This window comes from Gallinula chloropus (assembly GCF_964237585.1).
Source record: "Gallinula chloropus genome assembly, chromosome: Z".
In the NCBI taxonomy this organism is placed as follows: Eukaryota; Metazoa; Chordata; class Aves; order Gruiformes; family Rallidae; genus Gallinula; species Gallinula chloropus.
Genome location: NC_140089.1, coordinates 64,366,465 through 64,380,122, shown reverse-complemented (window position 1 = coordinate 64,380,122; position 13,658 = coordinate 64,366,465). Strand labels below are relative to the sequence as shown.

Genomic DNA, 13,658 nt, shown 5'->3' with positions numbered 1-13,658 from the left:
CTGCTTCGTGCTACAGCCAAAAATTTGATTACCTCAATTTATAACATGTGATGTGACTGGAAGCACAGACAAATGTTGTGCAGAAATACACATGGCTTACAGTACAGGCAATGTCATGATCACTATGAAACTGCTGTTACTGCTGCATGAACACAGTATTAGACATCTTATAACTACACCATGTAAGTCAAGGGTTCACAGAAGCATTTTAAGAAAAAACCCCAAACTATGTGTAGTTTTAGGTCCTTGGAAAGCCCCTGTCAGGCGTTTGTTCACAGAGCTGATCTCAGGACCGAAGAATACAGACCTGACGACTAACACAACAAAATCAATACAACTCTACAGTAATGTTTCTCATGGGTGCTTTGAAAATGAATGTTCATGAACTTATTATACATAAGGCAACCAGGTTAAGAAAATGCCTGTTGACAGCAAGGGTAAAGTGACATCCTTTCAAGATGTTTGACAACTTCAGGACAGCCACAGCAAAGCAACTGAAGGGTCCGACAGCTGAGGTTCCTTTAGGTTACATTGCCTATTGCTAAGGTAAGTTCTTCTATCCCTCTATATAAGTAAATGGCGAGACATGAAATCTCCTGTTTTAAGCGTTAACACAGTACGTGTTACATGACATGACAGCAGCAATGCATATCTCCATATAAAAAAACCCCCACAAATCCATGTAGCTGTGCTCCTCTGTCACGAGAGGAACAGTGAAAGGAACACGCTACACAGAGAACAGGGACTGTGTATTTATCAAACACAGTGTATGCCCTGCTAGTAAAAATACAATGCTAGTGAAAATTTGTTTTTCTTTTAGAATTGTAGTGGGCTGACTTTCACACCACATGGAGTTTCTAGATGGTAAAAGGCTACTTGAATCTCTGTACCAACATACCTGTTAGTACTGCGGTACCGCAAGAGTAGCTACCTGCAGCCATTGGTCATGAGGCTTAGGATTACTTACAAGTATTTAATGCAGAGGAAGTTGTAACTCTCCTTTGAAAAAAGCAGTCAGAACCAAAAGGGAACTTTTTTTCAGCCAGTAGGCTTTTGGTATGAACAACATTTTTTGCAGCCACTGAAGGGAATAATAAAAACCAGCAAGAGAAGCATGATATTTCACAACTGAATTATCAGTATATGCTGATGTTCTTTAAAGAAGGCTGCTTAATCAAAAGCCATTTAAACCGAAAGAGAAAAGTAATTCTAAGTATGAAATTACAAAATATTGCTTCTTATAACAAATGATAGAAGTACAACTACTTGGTTCAGCAAAGCTAATTAGTATTTTAAAAAAGCGTGAAAGTGTCTTCTTTAGAAAGGTGTAAGACTACAAATGACCTCCTAAAAAGGTGCTGCAGTATGTCTTGCTAAATGTACCATGTTGGAAACAAACACTTTCTTGAGTATGTACTGAATTCAACTTTTCTCTTTCTTTGTGCCACGGTCACTTGTCACTTTTCATACTGACATACGCTTCTTCAGGCTACGAAGAAAAAAGTCTTAGTTGCACGTTACTGAATTTCAGCTACTGTAGTGCAACTGGGAATTCTCTCATTCTGGAACATCATGCTGCTACATAGCAAGCCTCTCTGCAAGGAGCTATTTAATTGGATTTTCAAGCAGATGATATATTCAATGCAGTGAAGGGGAGGTTTTATAGCTCGTTTGATGTCTCAGCCAAATCCCAAAGTTACTCTAAAAGCAAGTACTCTCTCAACTCAAAATTATCCCCTTAATTAACTGGCCACACAATACTAATGCAAATACAAAAAAAGTGCTTAAGAATTGGGCGTTCTTGATTATATAAAATGTAGATCTAAACTGTGTAGCTCTCTGCCCAAACTAGAATTTTTGGAACAAATTAAGGAAAAAAAAATTGTGACCTGAAGATTAAATTTCAGGCCATTTTTTCCATATACTGAACGATTTGCCAAAGAAAGAGTCTTTGCCAAAGAAAGTCTCCTGTGGAATTGATGGTCATAACTGCTGGCTCTGAGTTTTCAGAAATGAAGAGGAAAAGTAATCTTCAATTGGAGTTTCTTTTCTCAGGTCAGTGATTGTGAATCACCTGTGTGGGGAACAAAAAAAAAAGGGAACACATGAGCTAAACAGCTGTTGAAGTACTCTCTGATCAACATACTAGGCATTTCAACATGCAGTACCGAGCATCATCTTCAAAAGCCTTGATTCTCTTTGCTTCCAGGGTAATGACACATTAACTCTGGAACCAGGACATACAGAGTATGACAAGCTCTTTTTTTGCCTTCTGATACTACTGGAAGTAAACACAGATTACAGTTTGAAGAGGCCCGAAATAGTGGATTAGAATGCTATGGAGAAGAGCTTGCTTCTCATCCATTACTTTGTAAATCACTCTTGAGAACCTAGGTTTTGTGTTACTTTTTGTACTCCTAATATATATAAATCACTATAGTGATTTATGTGCACCATCATGTACGTACACACACACAAACATAGACTTGAGCTACTCCTGATAACCAGTAATCTGATTTTTTTAAACAGAAGCTACTCTATCTTTATACTGCTTGTTCCACTGTTCTTCCAATACACAGAATGCCTCAACATTTTGTATATATGTCCATAAGGAAGGAACTGCTCTTTAAAAAGTTAGCCATAACTTTTTTTAAAAGTTAGCTTTAACTTTCTACATGTGTAGAACTAATAAAATAGGCAATACAAGAGGTGGCTAGATCTCATGGAGTAATTAGTTACCATTAGTTTGTCTTCATACTTCAGTAACTACTGAAACCACTTCAGAGGGCATTGTTAATACTTCTCACACATAAATTAAGACACTTCTTGGCATGTGATAAACATACATCATCCGATTTAGCCTTCATTCCTAAGGTAAATAATTGCATTACATTTAGTCTACAGGGATGTGTGTGTATCAATGATATTTTGCAAGGTGTGAGCCAACGTACTTTCATTAAACTGTTTTCAACCTAAAATCTCCATGCAACTTACAGTTAAAAATTTCCTAGGTAAATCTTAAAGTATGATATTTAAATGGGTAACTTTACAGTAAAAAATCTACTCTGCAATTTCTGCGAGAGACTTTCATTAGATTTTACTTTCATAATAAGTTTTGGGTAACCAAGCAAACTCATCTATGTGGGAAGTATTTGTATTTATGTAGATTTCACAAAGGTAGAGGCCAGCTTTTTCCTTTCTGAGCTGTTAGCTATTTTGTATTTCGCACAACCATTTCTCAATCAGATCTGTACTACCTGTACAGTCTCATCTTATGAGAACAGCTTTACTTTCTAAGTAAAATATGATACTAGTAAGAGAGCACAAGTCACAGATGATTGAAGAGCTCCCAGGAGCACACACTCAGAATTCTGACACTGCATACTGCTTTGGACCCTGGCGACTTCAAAGGACATCAGCACTGGACCAGCGCGCAGCCTTAGAAGGGAGAGATGCTCTAACTGTAGCTGGTAGCACGGAGGCACCAACCAGTGCACTGCAATGCACTGCATGGCAGTCATTTTCAACTTGCACTCAAAACTGGTTCTACCAGGCTGTAAAGGATGTCAGAGGAAAACATGTATTTATACTGTATGGTAATGTACACATTAAGACTTCTAAGAGGACACACTTCCAATGTTTAGAAGGTCCACCAACTAGAGTAACAAAATTTCACAGTCACTCTTGGATAAATTCCTCTGGTTTTTTTTTTTTTTTTCCTTTTTTTAAATGACCCACAGTATTAAAGAGTACTATTGCTAAACAGAGTAAGTTATGATTTACTAAAATCATACAGTGAAACCACAAAGTTTAAATTTGCGCAGCTATCTAGGAAATTAAAAAAGAAAAATTGGACTGAGAAAGTAAAGCCAGTTCCACGGCCTGCCTTTTCTTATAGCTGCCATTTGATTTCTGAAGGGGCTGTAGTAGTGGGAGTTTTCAGTATGCAAGTAATAGAAAAAAAGTTACATACAAGCAAAATTATTTTCACTTTGAGTTTCATCAAGAAACTAATCTCTTGACAATATTTGGTTTGCTCCAAAATCATTAACTTCATCTGCTCAAGTCTAGTACCAGTACTTTCAGGCACTGTAGCTTAACATAATGCAAGTTCATGGCATTCGTATGAGTAGCAGAAGTATAAATTTTATTTGTATATTTACTATTTATAGTCTGGAAATGCAATTCAGTCAGAGAGTTTGCAGACCGAACCCAAACTTTCATAGAGTCAATCACACCTGTTAACTAGTGACATTTCAATGTGTTCAGCAGTCAAATCTAATCGTCCATCACTTGGAAGTATTTAGCTTGAAGTGATAAACATGGTACATTTTTACAAGGCCAAAAGTAATTAGAAAAAAGTACAAGGTGTATTACAAGAGTAGTTGTGCTGCTTTGTTACTTAAAAGCTTTTTAAAGCTTTTTGGTGAGCTGCAAACAGTCCCTCTAAATTTACTAAACAAAGTAGTTTTTTATAGGAGCAGTCCTGTCAATATTCAGCAAAAGTATTCAAATAATAAAAGGCTAGAATGTTGTCTAAAAAGATTTTCCCTGCTATAAACCTTAAATTCTTAGAAAAGTCAGCAATATCTAATTCATATACGCATGTTTTACCACACTGGACATCAGTATAGCCACATTCATACTAATCTCCTAGAACACACAACCCGAGGCTTAGCTGCTATTGTTATATGTCAGAAACTGTTGAAGAAGTATTTTTTCTTACATTTAAGTTACTTACAGGTTAATTTTCCCAGTCTGTGCAAGGCAAACTCTCCTCTTCATCCTCAGATTCAGGGGATGCTTCCTTAATTCGTCGCAATGCTTCATGGATGCTCCTTGTCAGAGGGTCAGTATCAGGCAGAATTGTAAAGGATTCTCTTAAAACATCTTTCTGCACTTTCTTCAGTTTCACCCCTTTCCTAATTTGTGCCAAGATGTTGTTGCTATCATCTTCATCAGGAAAAGGAGGGAGACTTCTCTGCTCAACTTTTCTTAAGTGAAAGCTGCCACGTTTTAAGGAAGCCAGCACTTCATCCATCGGGGAACTCACTGCAGTGAATCAAAAGAACTCCAATATTACTTTTACTAAATTTTACAAGTCTTCATTTATATTTAATACAGACCAAGAAGTAGCCGCACACTATTAATGTGACAGTCCCATACTGTAAGTATAATGGCAGCTGCACTACTGTTTTAGCCTCCAAATTTAACTTCCCTATTGTCACATCAAAACTGGCTTAAACAGACAATTACAATTTCTGAAACCACTTAACCTTCTATCAGGCAGGTAGTAAAACTTTCTGAACAAGATTGCTTTCCAGCTTGCAGGCAGGAAAATCAAAATAGCTGCAATGATTTGAACATAATAAACAAGGTCTTTACTACCTCACCTTTCCTGACTTTGAAACTCAGGTAATGAGTACATGGACTGTGCAGTCCATCCTCAGCACATGCATTTTACCTACTCTGTAACTATTACTACATGCAGTGAAGGAAGCAGCAGTGTAGTCAACTGCAATGCATTTTCCTGCTTAATTCAGGAATGCACTAGAACCTAGTCAAAGTATGCCTGTATACATCCCCTTCCTTTGTAATAAATGAAAAAAGAGAATTAACAGTTAATCCTTCCTTCATCGACACTTGGAAACAAAAAACAGGCTTTTGAAAAAGCTACAAGTAGGTAAGATCTCTACCCCAAGCGAGTGCCTTAGGAAGTACACCAGCTTGAAACAGCTTGCATATGCTACCATGTACAATGTGCAGTACATATCAATCAGCAGATGAATATCCATCTCCAGATCTCTTCTGTATATTTTAGAGCACATTTTCAAACCCTGTTTTACATGTATGAGGGAGGATATAATTTGATTTTCTATTATAAAGTAGAACGATTTTCTGTATGATTTTTCTGTATGATTTTCTACTTCATGGTGTGTATCAAACTGCACACACAATACATGTGTTACATAAACCTGCAAGATAAAATGGGCATCAGAAAAGTAAACAAGACTACAAAAAAAGAAAAACTGCGCACAGCAGCATCAAAATTGATAGTGAACTTCTGACACCGTAACTGTGACTTGCAAGACTCATATGAGCTTAAGAATTCTATGAGTTTCTTCACAGCATCGAAGGTTTTCAATTATTTAAGAACAATTCTGGAGGTTTTTGTTTAATTGATGACAATTCTAACTTTGATTTTCAACTGGATGAGGAAGCATGTCAATGCAGGGATGCTTCCTGAGCCAGACAGAATTTTTAATACACTCACAGAACATCTATTACTGCCATAATACAACAGTGTGATCAGGGTCCCCTCAAGGTACTTTTTCTCAGTGACTTCCAGCAAAATATTTCAACTGAGTGCTTTTCAAAATCCCTTCTCTGATTTTCAAATAAAAACTTTGCTCCAATATAGATTTTTTTACTGAAATACCAGGATTATTTTGTTCAAATATGGCTGCCATTCTCTGCACTTTGTATATGGACTAATGATAAACAATTAAAAGCAAGGAGCATGGAAACAAGAAGTTGTAACATACCTCCCAGTCCAGCCTTGTGCTCCATTCATTCCCTTTAGTTTCCCCGTAAGATTTTAATCTTTTAACTTTTATAAATGTACTCTGTCAAATGACTACAGGTTTAATTTCCAATTGTAGTTAAATGTATATATTTTTACTCAGCTCTCAAGGGTACCTGAGGGTTTGTGGATTTTCATATGAAAATCTGAAGAAACCCTGAAGATGGTATTCTCAAGGTTTCTTCTGTCCCACAAGTATTTGTTTTGCTAGGTCATACATTATATAAAATTCAGTTATTAAAAAGCCACTGTACCTTCAGGTGAAGCATATAATATTTACAGTGCTGGTTGTAAACTATATAGGACAAGATTCTTTTAGGCAACGTTTAGCTCCATTTCCTAATCTAACATGGTGCATCACAGAAACAGTTTCACCAAAGTTTTCTGCTTAGCTAAACAAGTACAGTGCAAGCTGTTGTAAAGATCCTAAAAATTTGAGTTGCTGATGTTTATCATCTGAAAAGGATTTAACAACTTTTCCAACAATAATTATAAATAAATCACAGCATACTCCTTTCTATAGAGCAATTCAGAAGAGGAACTGACATGCATTACAATTAAACAGAAGTGAAAACATTACCTCTCCTCCTCTGTAAACCCTCTAGCTCACCCGTCTTCTTAAGCTTCTTCTTGGCACTGACCAGCTGACTGCTGTCAAACAGGTGTGCTGGTGGGACACCAGAAGAGTGCTGAACTCCCTTCTCCTCACTCTGACGTTTAACAAAGCCATCACTCTTCTCTATGGATTTGGTAGAATCTTCCTTGGAGGGCAAAGGTGGAGGTGGAGGTGGAGGTGGTGGAGGCAAAGGGGGTGGAAGTGGTACTACTGTAACAATCTCTGGTTGAAGCTCACTGCTGCTGAGTGGAGAAGTACTAACATGAGGCAGTCCAGAGGTAACACCACTGGAAGGTAACGAGATATCTTGAAGTTGTTCTAAGCTTTTGGATTCCTGCACTTGCAAAGGCTGAGCTGGATTTTCCAATTCCACCTCTTCACTTTTCTCTTGGATTTCTATGGTTGCTGGCAAAGACTGAGGCTGATCAACACAGGACTCTGAGCTGGCTGCACATTTTCTTCTTGCATGAGCCAGCCGTAGTCTGGTTGACTTAAGTATTACTTGCCCAGGGTACCGCTAAAGTGAGGAAGTTATTGACAATTAGATAAGTATGTGCAATGCAATATTCTAGATACTAAGTACCTGCTGTTAGGGTCTGACCTTCTGACAAGTAGAATTCATCTGCTACCTTCATTCATTTTGCTCTAGATGTAAAACCAAAGGACACATATCCTCACTGTTATGCCAAATCGATCCAATTTCCCAATTTTAATTCTTGGTTAAGCCACAATTTGCATGTGATCAGACCAGTTAAGTATATACATGGGACATAATTAGGATTTCACCAAGAACCAGACTGTACATTTAAAACTCTTTTTTTCTGTAACTAAAATTCGAAATTCCTTCTTGGGCTTCCTTCTCTAAAACTGGTCAGTGGCTCCCTCTGCAACAAAGTCCTCTATGATTTAATACACAGACCTTAGATGTGAATCACTGTCCTTAAAAAGGTACCTCTAGAAAACATGAAACACTTGAAGACTTCCCATGGTATTTTTAATTCAGTTTTTAAATTTGCTGCCTCAGTATTTGTCTTTTCATATTAGTTCCATCCATAGTTATTTTAATGCAAAAATTAAAACTGCTTCTGGAAGACAGGTCTAATATATTTTATGTAAATAAGATGTAAAGCAATAGAGTTCCTAACAACATAAATATGCTCATACATTAACTCAGTTCATTAACAGTAGCTGGTTAAAAGAAGTAGTTGCTCTAGTTTACAGAAGCTATGCACTTCAGAAGCCTTCCAAACAATAAGGACCTGAAGAGTGTACTGCTAAGCAAGAGAGCTTTCCAATAAAGCAAGCTTCACATATCTATATTTTTAACACATTCAGCATAACCAGAAAATGTCTTCACCAATTAGTACATTCTCTTCTTGTTTGCACTTTCACCTCTTTCCTTATTATCTCACCTTCATTTCAACTTCTATCCATTTTCAGATACTTACACTGTAATGGCAAGGGGCAGATATTGGCAGGTGTTCCAGCAATCAGTGGTAGCCAGGAAATGTCAGATAGCAATGCTCTTTGTAAGAAATACCATTTAGATTACACTTCTTTTAAGAACGTTTGCTAAGTGTCTTGTCACAAGGTGTAGATATAAGACCAAATGGAAGCTTATTACAGCACTGTCAATGTAACAGCCAATGGCAAACAGTTATTACAACAAAGGCCATGTTTTGTTCTACCTTTTCCAAGGAACAGTACACTATACAATGAAAGGAAATAGCTAACAGCATAAAACAGTCTTGGAAGGAGTGAAAATTTATTTTGCAAAAGAAACTGGTGGAAAAGAGCAACTCGACTTCCATTACCTGTTTAAACGTGCGAAGTCTGTCCAGTGTTTTCTGTCGCTCCTGACTAACCCAGGAGCTCTTTCTTTCCTCTTCATCTTGCAATCGATCGCGCTTCTGAGAAAACACATGAAAAAGATGTAAATGTTTCATCCAAGGCTATGTTTAGCATCACTGAAAAAACGTAAAATAGTTCTTCTAGTAATTGCTAGGAATTACTTAACAAGTAGGCACATTTCTGAAGTTCAAAACTTGGACTTTGTCTTTTCCTGAAAAAAAATGAGGCGCTTTCTATTTTATAATCTCAAAGAAATGCACATCTCTGTAAACAAAGATTTCAATCTGGAATTGAAACACTCGAAGACTTGTTACCTTGAAGAATTAGAGACACAACAGAATACTATACTGAAAAAAAGCCCCCTTAAATTAAAAATGGTGTAAATTAGTCAGATGGATAACCAGCAACCATGTTCTCCCATTACAAGAACAAAATGATACTCCAAATTGCAAGCTTGCCCATTTAAAAGAAGTCATATTAATAGAGCAAAAAAAGCCCCAAATTCAGTGACAAGAGGTTTTGAACCCAATACTGAACAAGTTATGTAAACATTTTCATAATAATTTACAATAGTAAGTGAAAGTTTTATATTTAATGAACTTAAACTGTGATTCTATAATGTAATTGAACATTAACAGAAAATCAATAAAGGTCTGAAGCCTTTCCTTGGGGCTAGGTCCCTTACAACCCCCATCATTCTGTAAGACGGTTATTTTTAGTTCTTTGAGGAATCTTACCTTAGTGAAAATACACATTTGGAATCACCTCTTTTAACTAGCCATCCATTTTCACAGAAGTTTGGCAAAGTTACTACATCTTTGAAACAAAACACTACTCTCCAGTCAATTTTATTGAAAGTGGGTGCCTAGCTATTAGCTAACAACAGTCATTGTATGCAAGTTCAGAAGCTAGCAGGGAAAGTGATAAAACAGGTGACTGTGAAGAAAAAACCCTCAGCAAAACCTGCAGCTTTAATTCTTAAAAGATTCACAGCATTAAGTATTGCTTTTAAAAGCCCATCTTCCTCATCATAACTAAAATAATGTGATCACTTTTATGAACTTTTATGGTCATTCAGTTAAAACAAAAGCAGCATCTGCCTGCCTGTCAGAAATCAGCTGGTGGCCTGGTGGCCTTCATAAGGAGCCAACTCCTGTGATTTGGAAAGAGGTGGCTATAGACACTTTAGGGAGAGGAAGAGAACGTGTCTGAAAAATAGTAAGGATGTGAAACAGGAAAAGGTGACAAGGAATAGAATCATGTAGTGAAAAGAAATAAAGCAAAGGAGTTAAGATGGAAGCACAAAGATTATAGCAAGAAGAAAGCATAGTTCTACCACCATGCCTGCATCATACATATGCAAACAGGTCAAATTTTTCCTGAAGCAGTCTCAAACTCAAGGGTTTTTCTATTTGCTTTGATCTGGGTTTTGGTTGTATGAGTTTGTTTTTAAATAACTAGTGAAACTGCAATTCTTATTTGGTTTCAGGTTTGGACACCCCTGAGGTTATCTTTTCAAAATTCTTCATGAAAACCAGTAGCTGAAAACCTATTTTACATTAACAGTAGGAATTTTCAGTCACATTATTAACAGGAAAAAAAACCAAAACAAAACAAATGTAGCATAAAGACCTTTAAATAATCCAAATGGGCAAATTTATGAAATAAAAAATGAAGAAGCCCTTTGATGTTTGAAAAAAGAAAGTAAAATGAAGTCTTTCAACTTTGCTACATCTTATTTTTAGGAGTGATAAATGGACTACAATCCACACAGCAAATTCCTTTGCCTTATTGTAAGAACTGAAAAAAATATTTTTCTAAGTTAATAAAGACTATGCCAATACGTACCATCTTTCACGAGTAGCCTTTTCATAAAATAAATTATGCAGCTGACTTCCTGGACAAATGTATCAATGTTAAAAATGTATAAGGATGAAATAGAATCACTTTCACTAATCTAATTGAAGGCTGAATTGAAGAGACTTGGATTTCAATGCATCTTTGTCAGTGATCTTTATTAAATATTGATACTATATCAGCTCCCAAGACCTAGATGAGAATTTGAATATTCTTTAACATAAAGTCTATTGTGTTCAACACAGGAGTTGGACTAGCTAGCCTACTCTCAGCAATGAGGCTGTGCAGAAGCATACCGCTGCAACTACATCTTTATACCACACAATTCAAGTGATTTCTTTTGTAAAAATAAGGAAAACCACCGAATAAGCTCACTAAGGTTCAAAAATAGAAGTATATGGTTTCCTTATTTCAGCGTAGCTGATGCCGTACTCAAAGATGTCTGGAATGATCAGTGTGCACACAATAACAAACTACATGCAGTCTAACTCTAGAAGTAATGACTTTGACTGTGAACCTAGCATTAAAGAACTGTTTTATTTGCTTGTGTTCACTGTCATCCTACAACAGCTATATACTCTCCTTCACCAGCACAATACCATACCAAAGTTCATGGTACAAAGGTCAGGGATAGATGCCATCTTTTTGCAACACCTATAACTCTGAATACTCTCCCAATTAATGTATAACGAGGAATGCAAGCTGTTAACTAAAGGCTAAACTCAACAGCTGAAAATTCAAACTTACTAGCTGAACAGTATGGTGCGTTTTGTATTCCTCTTCGCTCTGGTGACGTTGCTGGATCTTTTCATTATGTTTTGCAATACAGATCTCCTGTAGAGAGATAAAATGTAATCTATAAAATATGAATTTCAAGTGTCGATTTACAGGGTGTAATATCGTCTTTAGTAAACAGCACTAAGAATTAATAAAGTCTATCTTAGACAAGCTAATTTAACCAAGATAATTTAACCTACAAGAAAACCATAAAATGGAAACAAAACCAAGAGACAAACCCAAACCCATTACTTTTAACTGTCGAAAGAATATACACAAGGAACAGCTGCTTGAAAAGCCTGTTCTACAATACCACTACAAAAGTGGCAACCAATTTGTCAAATACTTCATAAAGCCCTTATGTAACTCCATGTATTTATATACATGGATAATAACTGGTTCTCAAATAATACTTCATGTTTCTGTTTATGTAACTAGGCAGCTTTCCATTTACAAGCATTAATTCATCTTTTCGCATGTACAATCTGTAAGCACAAACATTAATAAAGTTGTTACAATTTTATACATGCACAAGCAGACAAAATTATGTTACCAAGTTCACATCTGTAACACCTCTTTAAAAAAAAAATATTTCTTACATTCCCTAAAACTAAGTAGCAGCTAAAAAAAACCCCTCAGTCCATTCTGAGTCTATTACAATAGATGACGACTCAAACTTGAGGGAGGTCACATACAAAAAGCCAAAGTAAGGATTATTTACAAAGAAAAGTTATGTGCAGCAATTTACAGTGGACAAGATAGACAAGTTCATTGGGCAATACTGTGGGCCAGGAAATCCAACAGTGTAGGCAATGAAATTAGTCCTGGTACAAGCACCACACAGAACCAGAACAAAGTTGGACGTGTAGCAACAGATCTAATGGCTGTGTCAGAGGGGGCAGTGCTACTGGAGTATGACTGCAACTAGAAGAACCCAGAAGCGATGGGCTTCCCAGGCGTCAGTCAACTTGACTTACTGGCTAGGGTCAGAGAGGAGCTTTGTCACTGAAAGCATTGCTTGGGGCAGCCAGTGGACTGATCAGCCATCAAACAAGATACTACAGTAGTGGCAGAAAGACACAAAACCCAACAATTCTGGACACCTGGAAATGCAAAAGAGGCTATGTTCTCCTATAAGCAGACTATGGACACACTATGCCTTTGTAAAAAGGTAGTCAGTGTTCCTGTATAGGACAGAAATACCTTGCTCTCTTTGATGTTTCTCAACAGTGTTGCTACTGTATATACCTGACAAGAGCCTGTGTTTCTGTGCAAGTATTGTCCCAGTTTCATCAGAGATCTATATACAGAGATAGATAGATAGATAGATAGATAGATAGATAGATAGATAGATAGATAGATAGATAGATAATGTAAACACTGCTGGGTTTTATGTCTGTGGAGTTTTCCCTGATGAAAATAATTTAATTAATACAGCTGTAACAGTTAATCCATTCAATTTATAACTTGAAAAGAACAAATTACTTCACTTCTACATTTCAAAGACACAGTAATAGCTTCAAATATTACTAAAAAATCTGAGACCTTTTTTAATACTACTACCAATTTAACAGTATGTTCTTATGTTTTAAATTTGATTAAGTGTATTCTAAAATAACGAGGAATGTATCTTACAAGATAAAAAATGTATGTTCCCAGATATAGGAATTTCTCATTAAAATAATGGAAAAAGGTATGTTAGGTTCAGTTTGGGTTTTTTGATGTGTCTCCAGTATTTTGGCGGCACTCTTATAAAACATTTTCTCTTTAGCATTCAGTATTTAATTTTTTTTGATTAAGAGCAATAATGAAAGACATTTTAAACATGTAACGAGGACAAACAAGACCAAGAAAATTTGGTGCTGTCTTTGTACTAATAAACAGCCTACTTTAATGTAATGAGATCATGACTTTAAATAATAAAAAAGACTAGGAGGGGCTGAAAATGTTGCAGCACAGATTAGAGACACAAAC

The 13,658-nt window shown here is 36.4% G+C and overlaps 1 protein-coding gene across 1 annotated transcript in view; it reads right to left on the bottom strand.

Moving 5' to 3' along the window:
• Positions 1–4,744: 4,744 nt before the first annotated feature.
• The window catches only part of JMY (junction mediating and regulatory protein, p53 cofactor), a gene marked incomplete at both ends in the record, with an annotated part of 54,820 nt that continues 45,906 nt past the window's right edge, over positions 4,745–13,658 (bottom strand). Inside the window, 4 exons of the mRNA XM_084278682.1 lie at positions 4,745–5,052; positions 7,164–7,716; positions 9,014–9,109; positions 11,655–11,741. Coding sequence (XP_084134808.1) covers positions 4,745–5,052; positions 7,164–7,716; positions 9,014–9,109; positions 11,655–11,741 — 1,044 coding nt within the window. The remainder of the gene's footprint in view (positions 5,053–7,163; positions 7,717–9,013; positions 9,110–11,654; positions 11,742–13,658) is intronic.